The 21,564-nt window shown below is 40.2% G+C and overlaps 1 protein-coding gene across 1 annotated transcript; it reads left to right on the plus strand.

Moving 5' to 3' along the window:
* The first annotated feature begins 1,713 nt into the window (after positions 1–1,713).
* On the plus strand, positions 1,714–18,255 carry LOC132550662 (uncharacterized). The gene is made up of 16 exons (XM_060214753.1): positions 1,714–1,744; positions 3,993–4,071; positions 4,265–4,379; positions 4,811–4,993; positions 5,482–5,623; positions 6,851–6,950; positions 8,035–8,135; positions 8,511–8,679; positions 8,833–8,983; positions 9,634–9,761; positions 11,908–12,034; positions 12,607–12,735; positions 12,847–12,967; positions 14,312–14,487; positions 17,296–17,451; positions 18,110–18,255. Exons 1-16 carry the CDS (start codon positions 1,714–1,716, stop codon positions 18,203–18,205), a joined length of 2,004 nt encoding a protein of 667 aa, XP_060070736.1. The 3' UTR covers positions 18,206–18,255.
* Positions 18,256–21,564: the final 3,309 nt, after the last annotated feature.

Consider the following 21,564-nt stretch of genomic DNA (forward strand, 5'->3'; position numbering starts at 1 on the left):
CCAAACTCAAATTCAATAAAACTAGGACAGAAACAACAAAATACCAACATGTCAACATTATCATAATCCAAACTCAAATTCAATAAAACTAGTGCAGAAACAACAAAATACCAACATGTCAACATTATCATAATCCAAACTCAAATTCAATAAAAATTTCAATAAAGGGGTAAAACGTTTACCCACTCAAATTCAATAAAACTAGTGCAGAAACAACAAAATACCAACAGACTCAAATTCAATAAAAATTTCTTGAAAAAGTACAAGAAACGTCTTCTGCTTCTTGTTACCCAAAGTAACCAAGAATTACATTCACGCCCTGCGTCCGTGGTCCGTCGTCCGTCCGTAAACAATTCTTGTTACCGCTATTTCTGGAAAAGTACTGGATGGATCTTTCTCAAATTTCATATGCAGGTTCCCCTTGGTCCCTAGTTGTGCATTGTACCTTTTTTGGATTGATTCGAATTCAAGATGGCCGACAGGTGGCCGTCTTGGATTTTGAGAGTAAAATCTTGTTACCGCTATTTCTTGGAAAGTATTAGATGGATCTTTCTCAAATTTCATATGCAGGTTCCCCTTGGTCCTTAGTTGTGCATTGTACCTTTTTTGGACTAATTTGAAATCAAGGTGGCCCACAGGCAGCCATCTTGGATGTCGACAGTAATATAGCACAAGCATATTATCCATTATCCACCTGTTACTGACTGCTATCTAATAATACTTTGGGATCTTTTTCAAATGATATTTGCTAATAGGTGCTTAATAAAAATATCTTGTGCCATCATTGAGTACATTCAATGAAGGCCAGTTCATGAATATTTACAACACCTGTAAAAAAACAAAAAAAAAATAAACAAATCTTCAAGAACTGAAATCAGATCCTCAAATGGTGGGCGCCAAGATCCCTCTGGGATCTCTTGTTCATATTACCATCAAATGGCAGACTGTTGAAATCGCCCTGCTTCGTCCGTCCGTTTGTCGTTAACAGGTCTTGCTATCGTTATTTCTTGATCAGTAATAAACTGGTGATCTACATATCAAGTCTTTCCTTGTCCCTTACATAAACATGTTCATTTTTTGGACTGATTTAAGAAACAACATGTCCGACAGACGGCCCTCTTGATTTTCAATATTATATGTTAAAATTAGTTTCTAGTTCTAATGGATAAACTTATCCTTGGTCATATTAGTTGCTATCTAAATGGATATAATTATAAAATAGTGTGTAACCATAAAATTCATTTACCTGTCAATACAGCACAAGAATAATACCAAATTTGTGGAGAGGTAGGAAAAATATGCGATAACGGGAACCGAAATTATTTTGGATTATTTTGTCATGTTTAATGACAACGGAAGGGCCTGGCCGTTCCCTGTTATGAATTAACACATGCAAGTTGTCACACAAGTACAGTTATCTAGTGTAGTGCTAAACTTGTTACACAAGTTTGTAAAATTATTAGGTTATCGTGTGTTGTTCTCTCTAGCTTGGATATATCGAGGTAAAATCACACAGGAAATAAATATCATTTTCAAACACAATGCGCATCTTGCGTCACAAAATCCAATATAATAGAATTTTTCATCACAATGTCGGTGAATAGATAAGACCGCTCTCCACCTGACAGGGTCACACTTGTAGTGGCTAAGATTGTGTCATACAATTTGGACCTCTCCTTATCAATATTAACATATAGAGATCCGAAAACGACCATGACACGAGACATCGTGTGTTACTGTGTTGGTAGGTAGCCGATACGTTATGTCTCGTCCTGACACCAGACGTCGTGTGTTACTGTGTTAGTAGGTAGTCGGTACGTTATGTCTCGTCCTGACACCAGACGTCGTGTGTTACTGTGTTGGTAGGTAGCCGGTACGTTATGTCTCGTCCTGACACGAGACATCGTGAGTTACTGTGTTGGTAGATAGCCGGTACGTTATGTCTCGTCCTGACACCAGACGTCGTGTGTTACTGTGTTGGTAGGTAGCCGGTACGTTATGTCTCGTCCTGACACCAGATGTCGTGTGTTACTGTGTCGGTAGGTAGCCGGTACGTAATGTCTCGTTCTGACACCAGAAGTCGTGTGTTACTGTGTCGGTAGGTAGCCGGTACGTTGTCTCGTCCTGACACTAGATGTCGTGTGTTACTGTGTTGGTAGGTAGCCGGTACGTTATGTCTCGTCCAGACACCAGACGTCGTGTGTTACTGTGTCGGTAGGTAGCCGGTACGTTATGTCTCGTCCTGACACCAGACGTCGTGTGTTACTGTGTTGGTAGGTAGCCGGTACATTATGTTTCGTCCTAACAAGAGACATCGTGTGTTACTGTGTTGGTAGGTAGTCGGTACGTTATGTCTCGTCCTGACACCAGACGTCGTGTGTTACTGTGTTGGTAGGTAATCGGTACGTTATGTCTCGTCCAGACACCAGACGTCGTGTGTTACTGTGTCGGTAGGTAGCCGGTACGTTATGTCTCGTCCTGACACCAGACGTCGTGTGTTACTGTGTTGGTAGGTAGCCGGTACATTATGTTTCGTCCTAACAAGAGACATCGTGTGTTACTGTGTTGGTAGGTAGTCGGTACGTTATGTCTCGTCCTGACACCAGACGTCGTGTGTTACTGTGTTGGTAGGTAATCGGTACGTTATGTCTCGTCCTGACACCAGACGTCGTGTGTTAATGTGTTGGTAGGTAGCCGGTACGTTATGTTTCGTCCTAACAAGAGACATCGTGTGTTACTGTGTTGGTAGGTAGTCGGTACGTTATGTCTCGTCCTGACACCAGAAGTCGTGTGTTACTGTGTTGGTAGGTAGTCGGTACGTTATGTCTCGTCCTGACACCAGACGTCGTGTGGTAATGTGTTGGTAGGTAGCCGGTACGTTATGTTTCGTCCTAACAAGAGACATCGTGTGTTACTGTGTTGGTAGGTAGTCGGTACGTTATGTCTCGTCCTGACACCAGACGTCGTGTGTTACTGTGTTGGTAGGTAGTCGGTACGTTATGTCTCGTCCTGACACCAGACGTCGTGTGTTACTGTGTTGGTAGGTAGCCGGTACGTTATGTTTCGTCCTAACAAGAGACATCGTGTGTTACTGTGTTGGTAGGTAGTCGGTACGTTATGTCTCGTCCTGACACCAGACGTCGTGTGTTACTGTGTTGGTAGGTAGTCGGTACGTTATGTCTCGTCCTGACACCAGACGTCGTGTGTTAATGTGTTTGTAGGTAGTCGGTACGCTATGTCTCGTCCTGACACCAGACGTCGTGTGTTAATGTGTTTGGTAGGTAGTCGGTACGTTATGTCTCGTCCTGACACCAGACGTCGTGTGTTACTGTGTTGGTAGGTAGTCGGTACGTTATGTCTCGTCCTGACACCAGACGTCGTGTGTTACTGTGTTGGTAGGTAGTCGGTACGTTATGTCTCGTCCTGACACCAGACGTCGTGTGTTACTGTGTTGGTAGGTAGTCGGTACGTTATGTCTCGTCCTGACACCAGACGTCGTGTGTTACTGTGTTGGTAGGTAGTCGGTACGTTATGTCTCGTCCTGACACCAGACGTCGTGTGTTACTGTGTTGGTAGGTAGCCGGTACGTTATGTCTCGTCCTGACACCAGACGTCGTGTGTTACTGTGTTGGTAGGTAGTCGGTACGTTATGTCTCGTCCTGACACCAGACGTCGTGTGTTACTGTGTTGGTAGGTAGTCGGTACGTTACGTCTCGTCTTGACACCAGACGTCGATTTTTTTTTTGTGCAAAGAAAAGAGGAAGAGAAGAATGTAAACTGATGCTTTAAATTTTTTTTTTATATATAGAAATGTATATTACACATGTATATAGTAAATGAATGTTGATATTATTCCATCACTACACATACACACTTACAATACTCAGAAATCCGACTTAAAGCAAACGAAGACAACGTACAGGTGCAACACAAATATATCACAATTCCATTCGAAAATTACTGATGAACATGAGAATGACATTTTTTGACAGGCTTTTCCTTGATCAGTATTTTTTCGTCCGTCGCCGTAGCTGGACAAGTCTGCGACTCGTCGTTTTTACCCAGAAATGCGTAAGTGTATGATCACGTGACAGCAAATGTCGTTATGGTTACAAAAAACCCATTTATTACTTTCCATTGCATTAAGTGATTGTTGTTTTAAGAAATGTGTTTGTTTGAAGACGCTGAGCGTGATACGTGTAAGAACACACAATGTTACGAAAATTTAACAATATTTGAGGCTTAGTATTCTACGTCATTTCAGATCATACACCAACAAGTTTTACAATGAAGGAACCAATGTGTGGCTGAACCCTGGACGCGGTTTTTATCACAAACTCATCACCTCGTCAAATACGACCGAGTTTGAAGCGATACAGGTAAGATTATAGGTAAACATCAACACAGTCACGTGAAAACAACCTTAGAATACAAATTCAAGAATATCGCCAATCGTTTCCGTGTGTTGTAAGCTATTTAACGGTATTCTGTTTTCTCTTCAAACCGTGAAAACACAGAATTGAGACTTATTTTCCACACTGAACTCATTCGACTGTATATTTTCTTCCATATACCCCTATTTCACCAGTGAAAAAAAATGATATTGTCGTCCTGAAAAGTGAGAATTATATGATTTCTTTATTTAGTATTGCACTTGTAGAAATCAAACTTTGAACACATATTTTAACATAAAACTATTATTAATGGCTCTTATCAACGATGAAATGTTAAACAATACGAACAAATAAATAAATTGAAAAAGAAAATTACCTAGTAAAGTGTTAAGATATCTTGGCCTGTTTATATTCAGGAGTCCATACTGGACTGCTGGAGGACACAAGACGGTACCACACTGCTGCTACGTCTGTATCTATTGGATGACAGCGTTTCAGGCGCTCAACTTACTTCAGACTTCCTGGATAGAATCCGGCATGACATGGCTACGGTACACAAGGCTGGGTGGAATGTTATAGTTAGGTTTATGTATAACACAGTAAGTATAAAATCAGAAATAGAAATATCTGTAAGAGAGATGGCTGGTTCCCCAGCTGAAATACGCGTTTAAAATTATATGCGAGTTATCTCCCTTTACCTACGTGTCTTTGATTACAGTTTCCCTGTACCACATTGAAACGAACGTAAGCCAATATATATTTAATTCTTCTATTTAATGTGCGTTTACAGTCGATATAAAACGATTGCTCACGCGCATTGAACTAACTACATAAAAGTTTAATAACTGATTCGAAAATTAGCCTTGATCATTGTGAGTATAAAAGATGAGTACTACGTACTCATTCATTTGTTTCTAACAGAGGTCATTATTATAATTTCAATGTCTTCGCTAGAATTCGAACCTTAGATCCCTGGCTTACTGGTGTGACCTTCAAGCGACCGAGCCAAAGAGGAGTTCTCTCTAGCCGAGCAGTATATAAATTTTTCTGTTAGTATTTTACCATGGTTATAATTTTCATTTTGAAGGGTCAGCATTCGATTTCTAATTCGAAAACCTCGGAGCCAACGGTTGATATAATAGCAGCACATATTGAACAATTAGCTGTCATATTCCAAGGATTTGAAGGGGTCATAACATCAATACAGGCAGGTTTTCTTGGACGATCAGGTCTGTATAAAACTCAGTATAATAGTGATACAGTCGATTTTTTTAAGGAAATTAGGTCTGTATAAAACTCGGTATAATAGTGATACGGTCGAGTTTTCTAGGGGAATTAAGTCTGTATAAAACTCGGTATAATAGTGATACAGTCGAGTTTTCTAGGGGAGTTAGGTCTGTATAAAACTCAGTACAATAGTGATACGGTCGAGTTTTCTAGGGGAATTTGGTCTGTAAAAAACTCGGTATAATAGTGATACAGTCGAGTTTTCTAGGGGAATTAGGTCTGTATGACACGGTATGATAATGATACAGTCGAGTTTTCTAGGGGAATTAGGTCTGTAAAAAACTCGGTATAATAGTGATACAGTCGAGTTTTCTAGGGGAATTAGGTCTGTAAAAAACTCGGTATAATAGTGATACAGTCGAGTTTTCTAGGGGAATTAGGTCTGTATGACACGGTATGATAATGATACAGTCGAGTTTTCTAGGGGAATTAGGTCTGTAAAAAACTCGGTATATTAGTGATACAGTCGAGTTTTCTAGGGGAATTAGGTCTGTATGACACGGTATAATAGTGATACAGTCGAGTTTTCTAGGGGAATTAAGTCTGTATGACACGGTATGATAATGATACAGTCGAGTTTTCTAGGGGAATTAGGTCTGTATGACACGGTATAATAGTGATACAGTCGAGTTTTCTAGGGGAATTAGGTCTGTATGACACGGTATGATAATGATACAGTCGAGTTTTCTAGGGGAATTAGGTCTGTAAAAAACTCGGTATAATAGTGATACAGTCGAGTTTTCTAGGGGAATTGAGTCTGTATGACACGGTATAATAGTGATACAGTCGAGTTTTCTAGGGGAATTAGGTCTGTATGACACGGTATGATAATGATACAGTCGAGTTTTCTAGGGGAATTAGGTCTGTATGACACGGTATGATAATGATACAGTCGAGTTTTCTAGGGGAATTAGGTCTGTATGACACGGTATAATAGTGATACAGTCGAGTTTTCTAGGGGAATTAGGTCTGTATGACACGGTATAATAGTGATACAGTCGAGTTTTCTAGGGGAATTAGGTCTGTATGACACGGTATGATAATGATACAGTCGAGTTTTCTAGGGGAATTAGGTCTGTTTGACACGGTATGATAATGATACAAGATATTTTTTTAAGTGGAACATCATGATTTTATGCTTGTGTTTGTTTTCTCGATCGTTTCTGCAGGTTGTTGGTACGAACCAAGTGCTGCCGGTGGTTCTTTCCCGCCAAAAACAACTTACACACAGTTGCTCGACGCATTGTTTAAGTCTGTACCAACATCACTGTGAGTCCCTTTTTTCATTAAATAGAACAAAATGTCTCGTTTATTGCAATCGATCCAAGATTTTAGTAAAGGGGGTAGAGGTTGGTGAGGGGAGGGGGTGAGAGGGGGAAGGGTGAGATGTCGGAAACTTTTTAACTGTATACCAAAATAAGGTTTCTTATAGCTTGACCAAATCTTCGTCAACCTTTTATCTGAATTCAAATAACTTTTACTGACATTTGGTGTTTATACCAATGATGTTTTCACTATTGAAAAACAGGATTTATAATTATAGAAATAAAAAAAATATTAAAATAAAGTTACTTTTTCTCAGTTAAAACACGACGGTTTAATATAGCAGGGAAATTTAGTCACTGGCGGGAAAATGACTACATAGTACTTTCAATTCTAAGGGTTAGAACGTTGACCCACGTGACCTCAGATGAAAATCCAGGGATGTGTTTCCACGCTCCCTACCTGTGGCGGTATGTGTTTCTCGGGAAACCGAATATATTCCTACCCGTGGCGGTTTGTGTTTCCCGGGAAGCCGAGTATATTACTACTCGTGGTGGTTTGTGTTTCCCGGGAAGCCGAGTATATTACTACCCGTGGTGGTTTGTGTTTCCCGGGAAGCCGAGTATATTCCTACCCGTGGCGGTTTGTGTTTCCCGGGAAGCCAATATTCTCACTACCCTTGGCGGTCTCGGGAAACCGAGAATCTCCTTACCTGTGGCGGTTTGTGTCTCTCGGGAAACCGAGAATCGCCTTACCTGTGGCGGTTTGTGTCTCTCGGGAAACCGAGAATCTCCTTACCCGTGGCGGTTTGTGTTTCCCGGGAAGCCGAAAATCTCCCCACCCGTGGCGGTTTGTGTTTCCCGGGAAGCCGAGTATATTTCTATCCGTGGCGGTTTGTTTCTCGGGAAGCTTAGAAACGGACCAATCTTTGCTGATATGTCCTCAGACAAATATTTAAAAATAAACAAACAAAACACCAAACTGCTTTTGAAGGCATGTGGTGGGTCTCCCGTATTTTGTTCATTTAATGACGTCCAAGCGTTCTGGTTTGTCGTTTTGATGACGTACACTTTCTGGTTTACTATGTAAGTCCTATACAGGTACCCAAGCCGGAGTATAAACAAGAGTACCTGGGGCCAATGAGTACCTCCTACCTCGATGTCATTACCAATAGCGACAAACTACGTGTAGGTAGGTCATTTGAAATCAGTGTTAAATGACTGAGGCTGATTTTTACGTTTTTAGTAATCAGGTATCGATAAAGATATATTATTTTGCATCTGACCTTGATTTTGTGTGTCTGACCTTGACTTTGTGTAGCTGACTTTGGCGTTGTGCATCAGACATTGGATGTGTGTATTTGACCTTGACTTTGTGTATCTGACCTTGACTTCGACTTTGTGTATCTGACCTTGACTTCGACTTTGTGTATCTGACCTTGAATTCGTGTATCTAACTTTGAATTTGACTTTATGTATCTGACCTTGACTTTGTATATCTGACCCTGGCTTTACCTATCCGACCTATTCTTTTTCCACAACAATAAATTATGCCTTTCTCTGTCAGGGTTTTTCCGTGACTGCCTGCCAGGAAGCGACATCAATCATCAGATCAATGCGTTTCCTAGGTTGGACCCTACTTCTATATCAAATATGTCGTATCTGTCTATCGACACCAAATTTAACATCATGGGAGGCAGAACTTGTCATCCTGGCGACATCAGAAGCGGTCCGGAGTAAGTAAACTTAATATGAAGGACATATATTCATTAGCTTCTTAGACACGTGAACACAGACGGATGATATATAGAGAAACAAATAATTTCAAATCTAAATAAAACTGCTGACTTTCAGCTAAAATAAGTGGATGTTATTTACTATCGTTTCAGCCTGTGTACTGATTCCGTGAAGTTATTTCAGAAGATCCATATGACGTATCTAGATATAGAAGACCCAGCTGAAACACTTAAATATTACAAACAGCAAAATTGTTACAACAATATTCGTCAACGTCTCGGTTATCAACTGTTTCTACACACGGTACGTTCACCTACACACCATACGAATACACCTAATCACATTAATATGGTACTTGTGTAACTACATCTACACACGGTACTTACAGAGTCACTTCTAATCTTCACACGGTACTTACACACGTAACTAATCATCTACACACGGTGCTTACACACGTAACTAATCACCTACACACGGTACTTACACACGTAACTGATCATCTACACACGGTACTTACACACGTAACTGATCATCTACACACGGTACTTACAGTCGCCACTTGTCATCTACACACGGTACTTACACACATAACTAACCATCTACGCACGGTACTTATAGTCGCCACTTGGCATCTACACACGGTACTTACACACGTAACTAATCATCTACACACGGTGCTTACGCACATAACTAATCATCTACACACGGTACTTTCACACGTAACTGATCATCTACACACGGTACTTACAGTCGCCACTTGTCATCTACACACGGTACTTACACACATAACTAATCATCTTCACACGGTCCCTACTACCGTCACTTATCATCTACACACGGTCCCTACTACCGTCACTTATCATCTACACACGGTCCCTACTATCGTCACTTATCATCTACACACGGTCCCTACTACCGTCACTTATCATCTGCACACAATATTTTATATCCAGGTAAACCTTCCGACGGAGGCTGAGGCTGGTGGTTACATGTGTTTCCATGTGAGTTTAGTGAACAAAGGCTTCGCCACTCCCGCTCGTGACGTCCACGTTTTCCTCGTTCTCCAGCTCAACTCTACAGTGTAAGTACAAATGTCAGATTAACAGTGAATAACAACTGTATAGTCATTCTATAACCAAACATACATCCTGACAAGGTAGAATGGAACCATGTATCTGAAAAAGACCTGTGTGCTTTAAACTAGATGTGTGTGTATACGTGTTAACCCTACAAATTTCATCAATATTTTCGCTGTTGTCAACCAGGCACTATCTCCTAAAATGTATTCATCGCCCCTCGCGTCAATAGAACACAGACGGTTCCACCTTATGAAGGGTATAGGTTGGCCTCTCATGTCAAAGGGCACAGACGGTTCCACCTTATGAAGGGTATAGGTCGTCCCCTCACATCAACAGAACACAGACGGTTCCACCTTATGATAGGTACAGGTCGTCCCCTCAAATCAACAGAACACAGACGGTTCCACCTTATAAAGAGTACAGGTCGGGCCCTCATGTCAAAGGGCACAGACGGTTCCACCTTATGAAGGGTATAGGTCGGCCTCTCATGTCAAAGGGCACAGACGGTTCCACCTTATGAAGGGTATAGGTCGTCCCCTCACATCAACAGAACACAGACGGTTCCACCTTATGATAGGTACAGGTCGTTCCCTGAAATCAACAGAACACAGACGGTTCCACCTTATGAAGTGTACAGGTCGTCCCCTTACATCAACAGAACACAGACGGTTCCACTTTATGAAGAGTACAGGTTGCCCCCTCACGTCAACAGGACACAGACGGTTCCACCTTATGAAGGGTACAGGTCATCCCCTCACATCAACAGAACACAGACGGTTCCACCTTACGAATGGTACAGGTCGGCCTCTCATTCCAGCAGGGCACAGACGGTTCCACCTTATGAAGTGTACAGGTCGTCCCCTCACATCAACAGGACACAGACGGTTCCACTTTATGAAGAGTACAGGTCGTTCCCTCAAATCAACAGAACACAGACGGTACCACCTTATGAAGTGTACAGGTCGTCCCCTCACATCATCAGGACACAGACGGTTCCACTTTATGAAGAGTACAGGTCGCCCCCTCACGTCAACAGGGCACAGGCGGTTCCACACTATGAAAGTTGCAGGTCGGCCCCTCACGTCAACAGAACACAAAGGTTCCGCCCTATGAAGTGTACAGGTCGGCCCCTCACGTCAACAAAACACAGACGGTTCCACTCTGGAGAGGGTACAGGTCGCCGTTCGCGTCAATAGAACACAGACGATTTCGCCCTACGAAAGAAAAAGGTCGCCCCCTCACGTCAACAGGGCACAGACGGTTCCACCTTATGAAGAGTACAGGTCGCCCCCTCACGTCAACAGGACACAGACGGTTCCGCCTTATGAAGGGTACAGGTCGCCCCCTCACGTCAACAGAACACAGATGGTTCCACCTTATGAAGGGAACTGGTCGCCCCCTCACGTCCATAGAACACAGACGATTGCACCTTATGATAGGTACAAGTCGCCCCCTCACGTCAACAGAACACAGACGATTCCACCTTATGAAGAGTACAGGTTGCCCCCTCACGTCAACAGGACACTGACGGTTCTACCTTATGAAGGGTACAGGTCGCCCCCTCACGTCAACAGAACACAGATGGTTCCACCTTATGAAGGGAACTGGTCGCCCCCTCACGTCCATAGAACACAGACGATTGCACCTTATGATAGGTACAAGTCGCCCCCTCACGTCAACAGAACACAGACGATTCCACCTTATGAAGAGTACAGGTCGCCCCCTCACGTCAACAGGACACAGACGGTTCCACCTTATGAAGAGTACAGGTCGCCCCCTCACGTCAACAGGACACAGACGGTTCCGCCTTATGAAGAGTACAGGTCGCCCCCTCACGTCAACAGAACACAGACGGTTCCACCTTATGAAGAGTACAGGTCGCCCCCTCACGTCAACAGAACACAGACGGTTCCACTTTATGAAGAGTACAGGTCGCCCCCTCACGTCAACAGGACGCAGACGATTCCACCTTATGAAGGGTACTAGTCGGCCCCTCACGTCAACAGGACACAGACGGTTCCACCTTATGAAGGGTACAGGTCGCCCCCTCACGTCAACAAACACAGAATTTCCTCAATAAAACAACGCCTAGTGATAGGAAAAGTCGAGAAGAACAACCTTGTCATTTTTTTTCATTTGTTTCTGCAGAATGTACCAAGTTGATTTGCATGTCAAAGGGGAATCGGTAAAACTTTGGCAGCCCGGACATGTAGAAATACCTCTGGTTACGAAATCCTTCCAGCTGGTCCATGACATGCCTGCTGGACTTTACAAGGTACATATAAACACATTAATAACTATGCCATTCTTGCCTCTCCATTCAACATCATCTAGATTAATTCAGCTTAATCTGATCTTGCACGAAGACTCTCTGATCTTTTCTTAGCTTCATCTGATCTTTTTCAAGCTTTTTCTGATGTTGTCCTATATTTCATGATATCGGCCTGGGTCGTTTTGGTTTTGTCCTAGAGTTCTTGATCTCGACTTGGCTTTTTTGTCCTGCCCTATGATAATTTGATCTCGTCTTGTTTCTTTTCGGTTTTGTCCTAGATTTATTTGTTCTCGTTTTGGGCCGTTTTGGTCTTGCCCTAGATTTGTTTGATCTCGGCTTGCGTATTTTTGTCTTATCCTATGATAATTTAATCTCCGATTGGGGTATTTTGGTCTTGTCCTAGATTTAGTTGATATCGGCCTGGGTCGTTTTGGTCTTGTCCTATATTTATTTGATTTATTGCCTGAGGTTTATCCGAACCTGCCCAACGTTTATCTGATCTTGCTCTATGTTTAAATGAACTTGCCTAAAGTTTATTTGATCTTGTCCTTGGTTTTTTTCTTAACTTGCCCTAGGTTCACCTCGCACTTTCTGACCCTAAATGGCAGAATGATTCCAACTATTATATACTTCTCGGAGGTGAGTACCGGGGCAAACCTACAGCCGATCCTTCAACAGGACTCAACTTTATAGGCGAAGTTCAGGTAAGTTGTGAACTATCTGTTACGATCACATTGGGGCATAGTTATGAACGTATTTGCATTAATACCAAACCGACAAGATGTGAATTTTATGTTCAAAGTATTCTGTTTCAGATTCGCCCTTCCTCAGCCCATTCCTCCTCTACCCCTGCCTCCTCAGCCACGTTACCTCCAGGCTCGATGAGGCCATGGTCTGCCCTAGCGACCACACGACATCTTCGAGAATGGAAGGAAGGTTGGCGTTCTATTGTTTTCATTACCGATACTCTTAAAATTGATGTAAAACTGTCCCTATAAAGTGTTTCGAATGGAATATCATAAAAGGACTGAAGTTAAAGAAAAACAAAACAAAAACAAAACCAGCCCTCGTTTTATCTGCTAAAAAGACCTTTGCTTTGTAGTTGAACATTAAGTATGTATACATCTACTTAAGATACCACGAGTTCTTGTCTGACATTGAATTACTTCAACCGACAGGAGTTATCTCCCCTCCGAGTTGTGCCGCCTTGCTGCCCGGTAAGCCCACCACCACGGTACAACCTACAGGAAGCGGATCTTCAAGTCTCTTTGACCGTAAGGGCACTGGAATGTTAATCAGTGACTAAGGTTCTGTGTGATAGCTGACGGAAATGTCAGGTCATTTGTACAATTCGAGTATTTCAACACGATATTCTTCAGTCAGGCAGACACAAAGGGAGGGTGGGCTTTAAGTGACTACAGCTGGGCTTCAAGTGGGGTCACTAAGACCTCGGTCCATCTAACTGTACTTCCGATCTTGTTTTAGAAAGTTGTCCCGGTGTTTTCTCTAAAGAATCTACAAAAGACAGAGGTGAAAAACACATTGTATTGCATATTAAGAGTTAGATAAAGTAGAGTCAAACAGTGAATTTAACGGCATCATACAGCTGTTCTGTCCTTCAAGGGATCGTCAGTAATGCCAAGAGTCAGAATTTGGAAGAAATGTGTTATCTTTGTTGACCTGCTGAACGTGTTTATATCCTAAGGTTACGTGACATGTGATGACGTATATGTGACAGAAGTCTTGTTAATACTGATTCATGTGTTTATATCCTAAGGTTACGTGACATGTGATGACGTATAGGTGACAGAAGTCTTGTTAACACTGATTCATGTGTTTATATCCTAAGGTTACGTGACGTGTGATGACGTATAGGTGACAGAAGTCTTGTTAACACTGATCATGTGTTTATATCCTAAAGTTACGTGACGTGTGATGACGTATAGGTGACAGAAGTCTTGTTAACACTGATTCATGTGTTTATATCCTAAAGTTACGTGACATGTGATGACGTATAGGTGACAGAAGTCTTGTTAACACTGATTCATGTGTTTATATCCTAAGGTTACGTGACGTGTGATGAGGTGGAGGTGACAGAAGTCTTGTTAACACTGGTGCATGTGTTTATATCCTAAGGTTACGTGACGTGTGGTGAGGTGGAGGTGACAGAAGTCTTGTTAACACTGATGCATGTGTTTATATCCTAAGGTTACGTGACGTGTGATGAGGTGGAGGTGACAGAAGTCTTGTTAACACTGATTCATGTGTTTATATCCTAAGGTTACGTGACGTGTGATGAGGTGGAGGTGACGAAAGCCTTGCTTCAGTACACCTACTTCAACTCCTCTCTAGCTCTCCCCTGTCCAGATACAAATCCACACTCCTCAGAGGCGATATTACAGCGATTCTGTCACGCGCAACCAGCCTCCAGATGGTCACCTGTGACTGGTGTTAAGGTAAAACGCATTCATATGTATATATATATTATCATTTAAATCGTACGAGAACAAAGGAGGAGAAAAACGAAAAGGGAAAAAGTAACCAGATTGTAACATTAACACCTGTGATGTTTTTGTACAGGTGATTGACCACTGTGTTCAGATAAAGTTTACACCTGTGATGTTTTTGTACAGGTGATTGACCACTGTGTTCAGATAAAGTTTACACCTGTGATGTTTTTGTACAGGTGATTGACCACTGTGTTCAGATAAAGTTTACACCTGTGATGTTTTTGTACAGGTGATTGACCACTGTGTTCAGATAAAGTTTACACCTGTGATGTTTTGTACAGGTGATTGACCACTGTGATGAGATAAAGTTTACACCTGTGATGTTTTTGTACAGGTGATTGACCACTGTGACGAGATAAAGTTTACACCTGTGATGTTTTTGTACAGGTGATTGACCACTGTGTTCAGATAAAGTTTACACCTGTGATGTTTTTGTACAGGTGATTGACCACTGTGACGAGATAAAGTTTACACCTGTGATGTTTTTGTACAGGTGATTGACCACTGTGACGAGATAAAGTTTACACCTGTGATGTTTTTGTACAGGTGATTGACCACTGTGTGTGACGAGATAAAGTTTACACCTGTGATGTTTTTGTACAGGTGATTGACCACTGTGACGAGATAAAGTTTACACCTGTGATGTTTTTGTACAGGTGATTGACCACTGTGTTGAGATAAAGTTTACACCACAGGTGTGACCACTGTGACGAGATAAAGTTTACACCTGTGATGTTTTTGTACAGGTGATTGACCACTGTGACGAGATAAAGTTTACACCTGTGATGTTTTTGTACAGGTGATTGACCACTGTGTTGAGATAAAGTTTACACCTGTGATGTTTTTGTACAGGTGATTGACCACTGTGACGAGATAAAGTTTACACCTGTGATGTTTTTGTACAGGTGATTGACCACTGTGACGAGATAAAGTTTACACCTGTGATGTTTTTGTACAGGTGATTGACCACTGTGACGAGATAAAGTTTACACCTGTGATGTTTTTGTACAGGTGATTGACCACTGTGTTGAGATAAAGTTTACACCTGTGATGTTTTTGTACAGGTGATTGACCACTGTGTTGAGATAAAGTTTACACCTGTGATGTTTTTGTACAGGTGATTGACCACTGTGACGAGATAAAGTTTACACCTGTGATGTTTTTGTACAGGTGATTGACCACTGTGACGAGATAAAGTTTACACCTGTGATGTTTTTGTACAGGTGATTGACCACTGTGTTGAGATAAAGTTTACACCTGTGATGTTTTTGTACAGGTGATTGACCACTGTGACGAGATAAAGTTTACACCTGTGATGTTTTTGTACAGGTGATTGACCACTGTGTTGAGATAAAGTTTACACCTGTGATGTTTTTGTACAGGTGATTGACCACTGTGACGAGATAAAGTTTACACCTGTGATGTTTTTGTACAGGTGATTGACCACTGTGACGAGATAAAGTTTACACCTGTGATGTTTTTGTACAGGTGATTGACCACTGTGTTCAGGTAAAGTTTACACCTGTGATGTTTTTGTACAGGTGATTGACCACTGTGACGAGATAAAGTTTACACCTGTGATGTTTTTGTACAGGTGATTGACCACTGTGACGAGATAAAGTTTACACCTGTGTTGTTTTTGTACAGGTGATTGACCACTGTGACGAGATAAAGTTTACACCTGTGATGTTTTTGTACAGGTGATTGACCACTGTGTTGAGATAAAGTTTACACCTGTGATGTTTTTGTACAGGTGATTGACCGAGATAAAGTTTACACCTGTGATGTTTTTGTACAGGTGATTGACCACTGTGACGAGATAAAGTTTACACCTGTGATGTTTTTGTACAGGTGATTGACCACTGTGTTGAGATAAAGTTTACACCTGTGATGTTTTTGTACAGGTGATTGACCACTGTGACGAGATAAAGTTTACACCTGTGATGTTTTTGTACAGGTGATTGACCACTGTGACGAGATAAAGTTTACACCTGTGATGTTTTTGTACAGGTGATTGACCACTGTGACGAGATAAAGTTTACACCTGTGATGTTTTTGTACAGGTGATTGACCACTGTGACGAGATAAAGTTTACACCTGTGATGTTTTTGTACAGGTGATTGACCACTGTGACGAGATAAAGTTTACACCCACTGTGTGATAAAGTTTACACCTGTGACTGTGACTGTGAGATAAAGTTTACACCTGTGATGTTTTTGTACAGGTGATTGACCACTGTGACGAGATAAAGTTTACACCTGTGATGTTTTTTTACAGGTGATTGACCACTGTGACGAGATAAAGTTTACACCTGTGATGTTTTTGTACAGGTGATCGACCACTGTGACGAGATAAAGTTTACACCTGTGATGTTTTTGTACAGGTGATTGACCACTGTGACGAGATAAAGTTTACACCTGTGATGTTTTTGTACAGGTGATTGACCACTGTGACGAGATAAAGTTTACACCTGTGATGTTTTTGTACAGGTGATTGACCACTGTGACGAGATAAAGTTTACACCTGTGATGTTTTTGTACAGGTGATTGACCACTGTGTTGAGATAAAGTTTACACCTGTGATGTTTTTGTACAGGTGATTGACCGCTGTGTTGAGATAAAGTTTACACCTGTGATGTTTTTGTACAGGTGATTGACCGCTGTGTTGAGATAAAGTTTACACCGGTGATGTTTTTGTACAGGTGACTGACCACTGTGACGAGATAAAGTTTACACCTGTGATGTTTTTGCACAGGTGATTGACCACTGTGACGAGATAGCAAAGTTTACACCTGTCGCGTTTTTTAAATCTCTCCTTGGCGTGTCTGTTTACGACCGTGGCCTGAACGATGGTATGGCTGGCGTCTTCTTCGGTTGTGTCAAAAAGAATGGAATTCTTAAAAGTATCAAGGTAAAATCTATTGATACTTTTCGATAGCATTTCTTATCTCTCTTTTTTTTTTAAATGAAATTTAATGAATGAAAGTAATGAAAAATAATTGAATATTTGAATTTAGATGTAGAAAAAGTTATGTCAACACGATGAAACCGTCTTTTGTTAAAGTTTTAAACCCCGTGCTAAATTCTGAAACATTGTCCATGGAGTTGAGATAATTGTGTTGTCATTACACGGGAGTGGTTTTCCTCATATTCTCCGATCGTAGTATATGGAAAGTTGTCGTAAACAACAACATCGTGTCACTATAAATAGCCAGTAAAAACATCCAATAAAACATATGACCTTTAAAAAAATAAAGTACATGTTTCAATGGGAAAAAATCTACTTCTGATGAACACATGTGAAAGGTTTCACCAATGGAAACAAATGGAACACAAATGCTTCAATTATCAAGTTTTTTTTTATTTTATCAACAATATATGACATTTTTTTTCCATTTTCAATAACCTTGCTAATGGTTCGAATTTCATAATTGTCACACGTGTCTCTATCAAATAAAAATGAATTAAAACAAAATGTATTTCTTAAATATAGCAAATTAACTCATATTATGAAAGAAAAGTAGCGATATGAATTTCGTAAAACGTAATTAAATATTATCTATCAACAGGTTGGTATCCAGCTGTGTGGTTTTCCATTCGATGTCACCCTCATCCATCCCGGCGACGTTGACCTTCAGTCTCTGTACATCGTCAACACTTTATAGTTCTAACACGCTGTTTGATTACACAAATAAACACGTTTGATATTCTGAAATGTCCATTATCAATGTTTTCTGTTACAGACTATTTTCTTCTATAACATCCACACACATAGATTTTACTTTGAATTATTGGAGTACTGAAAAAACATAAATTTTCGATGGGGAATTTTTTTTTTTATTTCGGGAGTCCCGCAATCTACGAGTCCATGTCCATCAATTGATTATGTTAGTAAAAGTAGATCTAATGACCTACACTCATCCACGAAATTGAGTGTCCACAAAAGAGTATTATTTTTGAAAACTTCAAAATTTAAGCCCCACGAAAATTTATTACTTAACATGATATCGATACGTCACACTCTCGGGTTGTACTGAGACCTTGTTTTATCGTGCAGTGTGAAAATCATCTCAGATAACTGTTGTCGTCCAGAATAATCACCATGTCTTTACTGAACATGAACGTCATCTCTTTAACATCTCATGGCACATGGCATATCGCGTCATCCGTCGGTCGGTCCGTTCGTCCAGCCGTCCGCCCGTCAACTTTGTTTCATAAAAAACACAACTAGTCATAAATGACCGACATGATTTTGACCAGATTTGGTCAGAAGCATTCTTGCGGGAAGGGGAAGAAATTTTGTATAAATATTGAGTCCTGGCTCCCAGGGGCCCGAGGGGTGGGGCCTAAAAGGGGGATATTGGAAAATCTTTCTCCTCTTGTAGGAATGACTTCAAGCTTAAATGTCAAATGGCTGTAATATCACGTTTCCTCAATTGTTATGAAGCAACACTTTCAGTGTCTATTTCGTAACTTTTGAATGTTGTAACCAAGTTTAGCCAGAATGATCATACAGGCCTTTTTCACAAGGAGGAGGATATCCTTCCCTGGGATTTAAAAGGGGAATACTTTCCCTTTTTAGCAAGTCAGCATTAGGAGCTTTTAGTCAGAGTTGGTCAGCCATAATACATATTTATTAGGTTCCCTTGTGAAATGATTCACTGGTCAACAAAATAAATATTCGCATTTCAAGAACAAAAAAGAGGAAAGAAAAAGACCAAACTCACAACCTTAATCCTCCATTGTTGGATGTTTATGAATATTTGTGAAATGATTCTGAAGGTATAAAATGTTCATATTGTACAATTTTTATGTATGGTTATCATGATAGGGATGTTTGATGGTCCATCTAGTGTACATTTTACTTGCCCAGAGATCTTCTCCTGAAGTTTTTCTCGGTTGCATTTGAAGATTCCAATGAAATGTAAATCTGTTCGAAATTGAGACCATGAATATTACTTAACACTTAGGATAAGAAAACCCTTGGTATGGTGAAACTGTCTCAATTTTGGAAGACTTCTTTGTAGCCTGTTTAAATCTGTCTATGACTGAAAATGAATTTTTATGTTCAGCACCATTGATGTTTTCTTGTCTCAGCTTCTAGAAGCAATGATTATTTAGTGGGATGTGCATCAGACTTTAAAGTTTAGAGGTGGCAAACTTAGCATCAAGCTGACAGGCGATGATATTGAACACCTGAACAGACTGACTGCTGATGGTGATGCTGTCAGATGGACACTTTTCAGGTTTAAATTCCAAGATGTTTTTTCATCATTTCTTTGAAAATAGGACGTCATATTGTACACAATAGACATATAACAGTGACACATTTGATTAGATTGATCTTTAATAAATAGTATATTTACAAATTCACTCATTTTACAGTGCAGTAATGCTACAAATTAATGTACAACAGAATTGGGTTTTTCATGTTATAGTACAAAATGTATTGGAAAATTGATAGTTTTTAGGTTCCTACTGAAGTAAACAGGATGTATCAGGTATAAAACTATTGTTTCCATTTGTAATGGCATCCTTCGGGTATCACTGGAAATAAAACAAAAAATAAACTATTCCTGGAGAATGAAATGACCTAAATAAGAGAAGAGAGTAGATATAACCTGGTGCCCACCATCATTACTACTTCTATAGCATTTAGATTTTTTTTCTCTACTTTCTTCTTATTTGTTTCTACCTATTTCTGATATATTGTCACGTGAATGATATAAATATATTTACATGTTAATATTATTCATCAAGGGAAACTTTTGTATGAAATTTGAAAAAACATCCAGTGCATCTTGGGAAATACTGAATACAATGTATAACAATCATGGAGACAGGGATCAAACCAGGAATGTCACCTATCAGCTATTTTATTTCTCAAAATTATGTGATTAAAGGGGAACAATCTACAAAGTTTGAGAAAAATCTAGTCGTTGCTTTCTGAAGACTAAGTGAACTTAATCTTTTTTAATTGTAAGTGGGTTTCTGTGGGTCATTTTGTTATTCTGTCAAAATCCAAGATTGCAGCTTTCCCACCAAAATGACTGACCATATCTCAAAAATAAACTCAGTTCACATAGACAATCTTACATCTCAAAATTTTTGTACTTTTAGAGGAATGTTGTTAAAAAACCTTAAACCTTATGGCCGCATTTTCAGAGCTGGCCACATTTTCCAAGATGGCTACATTTTGGCTATTTTTTTTTAAAGCAGGTTCCATATACAACAGGTAAAATTGGGGATTAATTTGAACATACCTACAAAATTTGAGAAAGTCCATAATAGCCTTTAACTGTGAAAATCCAAGAGGGCTACCATTTAGTACAACTAAGTGCCAACGGGAACCTATATAAATAGAAAGACCCATACAGAAGTGCTCAAGATATAGAAGTAAAAAGGAGTTATTGAAAGTCGGTCAGATAAGATGGATCACAGACCCAAGGTGACCTAACTGATGAGATGGTGGGCTGATAAGTTAAGGTTAAAATGATTACATTTGTTCGATGAGGAAACATTTTAGAAACAAACAGTTTGCCATCATTAATATAGAGTTACTTCACAGCTTGACAATTTTAACAGTCAATATTGTTTTTTTTCCCATTTTAATCATGATATAAGTGAACAGGTGGGAGAACTAACCTTTGACCCAGTAATTGCTATTGACTCAATGTAAAACTTAAAGAATATCTGATAGCAGTATCTACATTGTAACAGTGTCTGCAGAATACAGTATTAATATTTAACAAAGTTCACTTATTACATATGATTATAGATGAAAAGGCATCGCTCTTCTGATCAATAAAACTGAAAGTGGATCAAATCATGAAAGAATAATACAGGAAAGTTTGGAACAAAGCACTAATAATTCCCTATTGTATACTTTGTACATATCACAGATTTAATGCTTCAATCATTTCAACATGTCCTCAGGCTAACAGTTTCTGTAGAACTACACAGTTTCTGTAGAATTACACAATTTCTGTAGTATCACATTTTCTGTAGTATCACACAATTTATG

This window comes from Ylistrum balloti, unplaced genomic scaffold, assembly GCF_031769215.1.
Source record: "Ylistrum balloti isolate Yb309-2 unplaced genomic scaffold, AGI_CSIRO_Ybal_v1 Utg370138, whole genome shotgun sequence".
NCBI classification, from domain to species: Eukaryota; Metazoa; Mollusca; class Bivalvia; order Pectinida; family Pectinidae; genus Ylistrum; species Ylistrum balloti.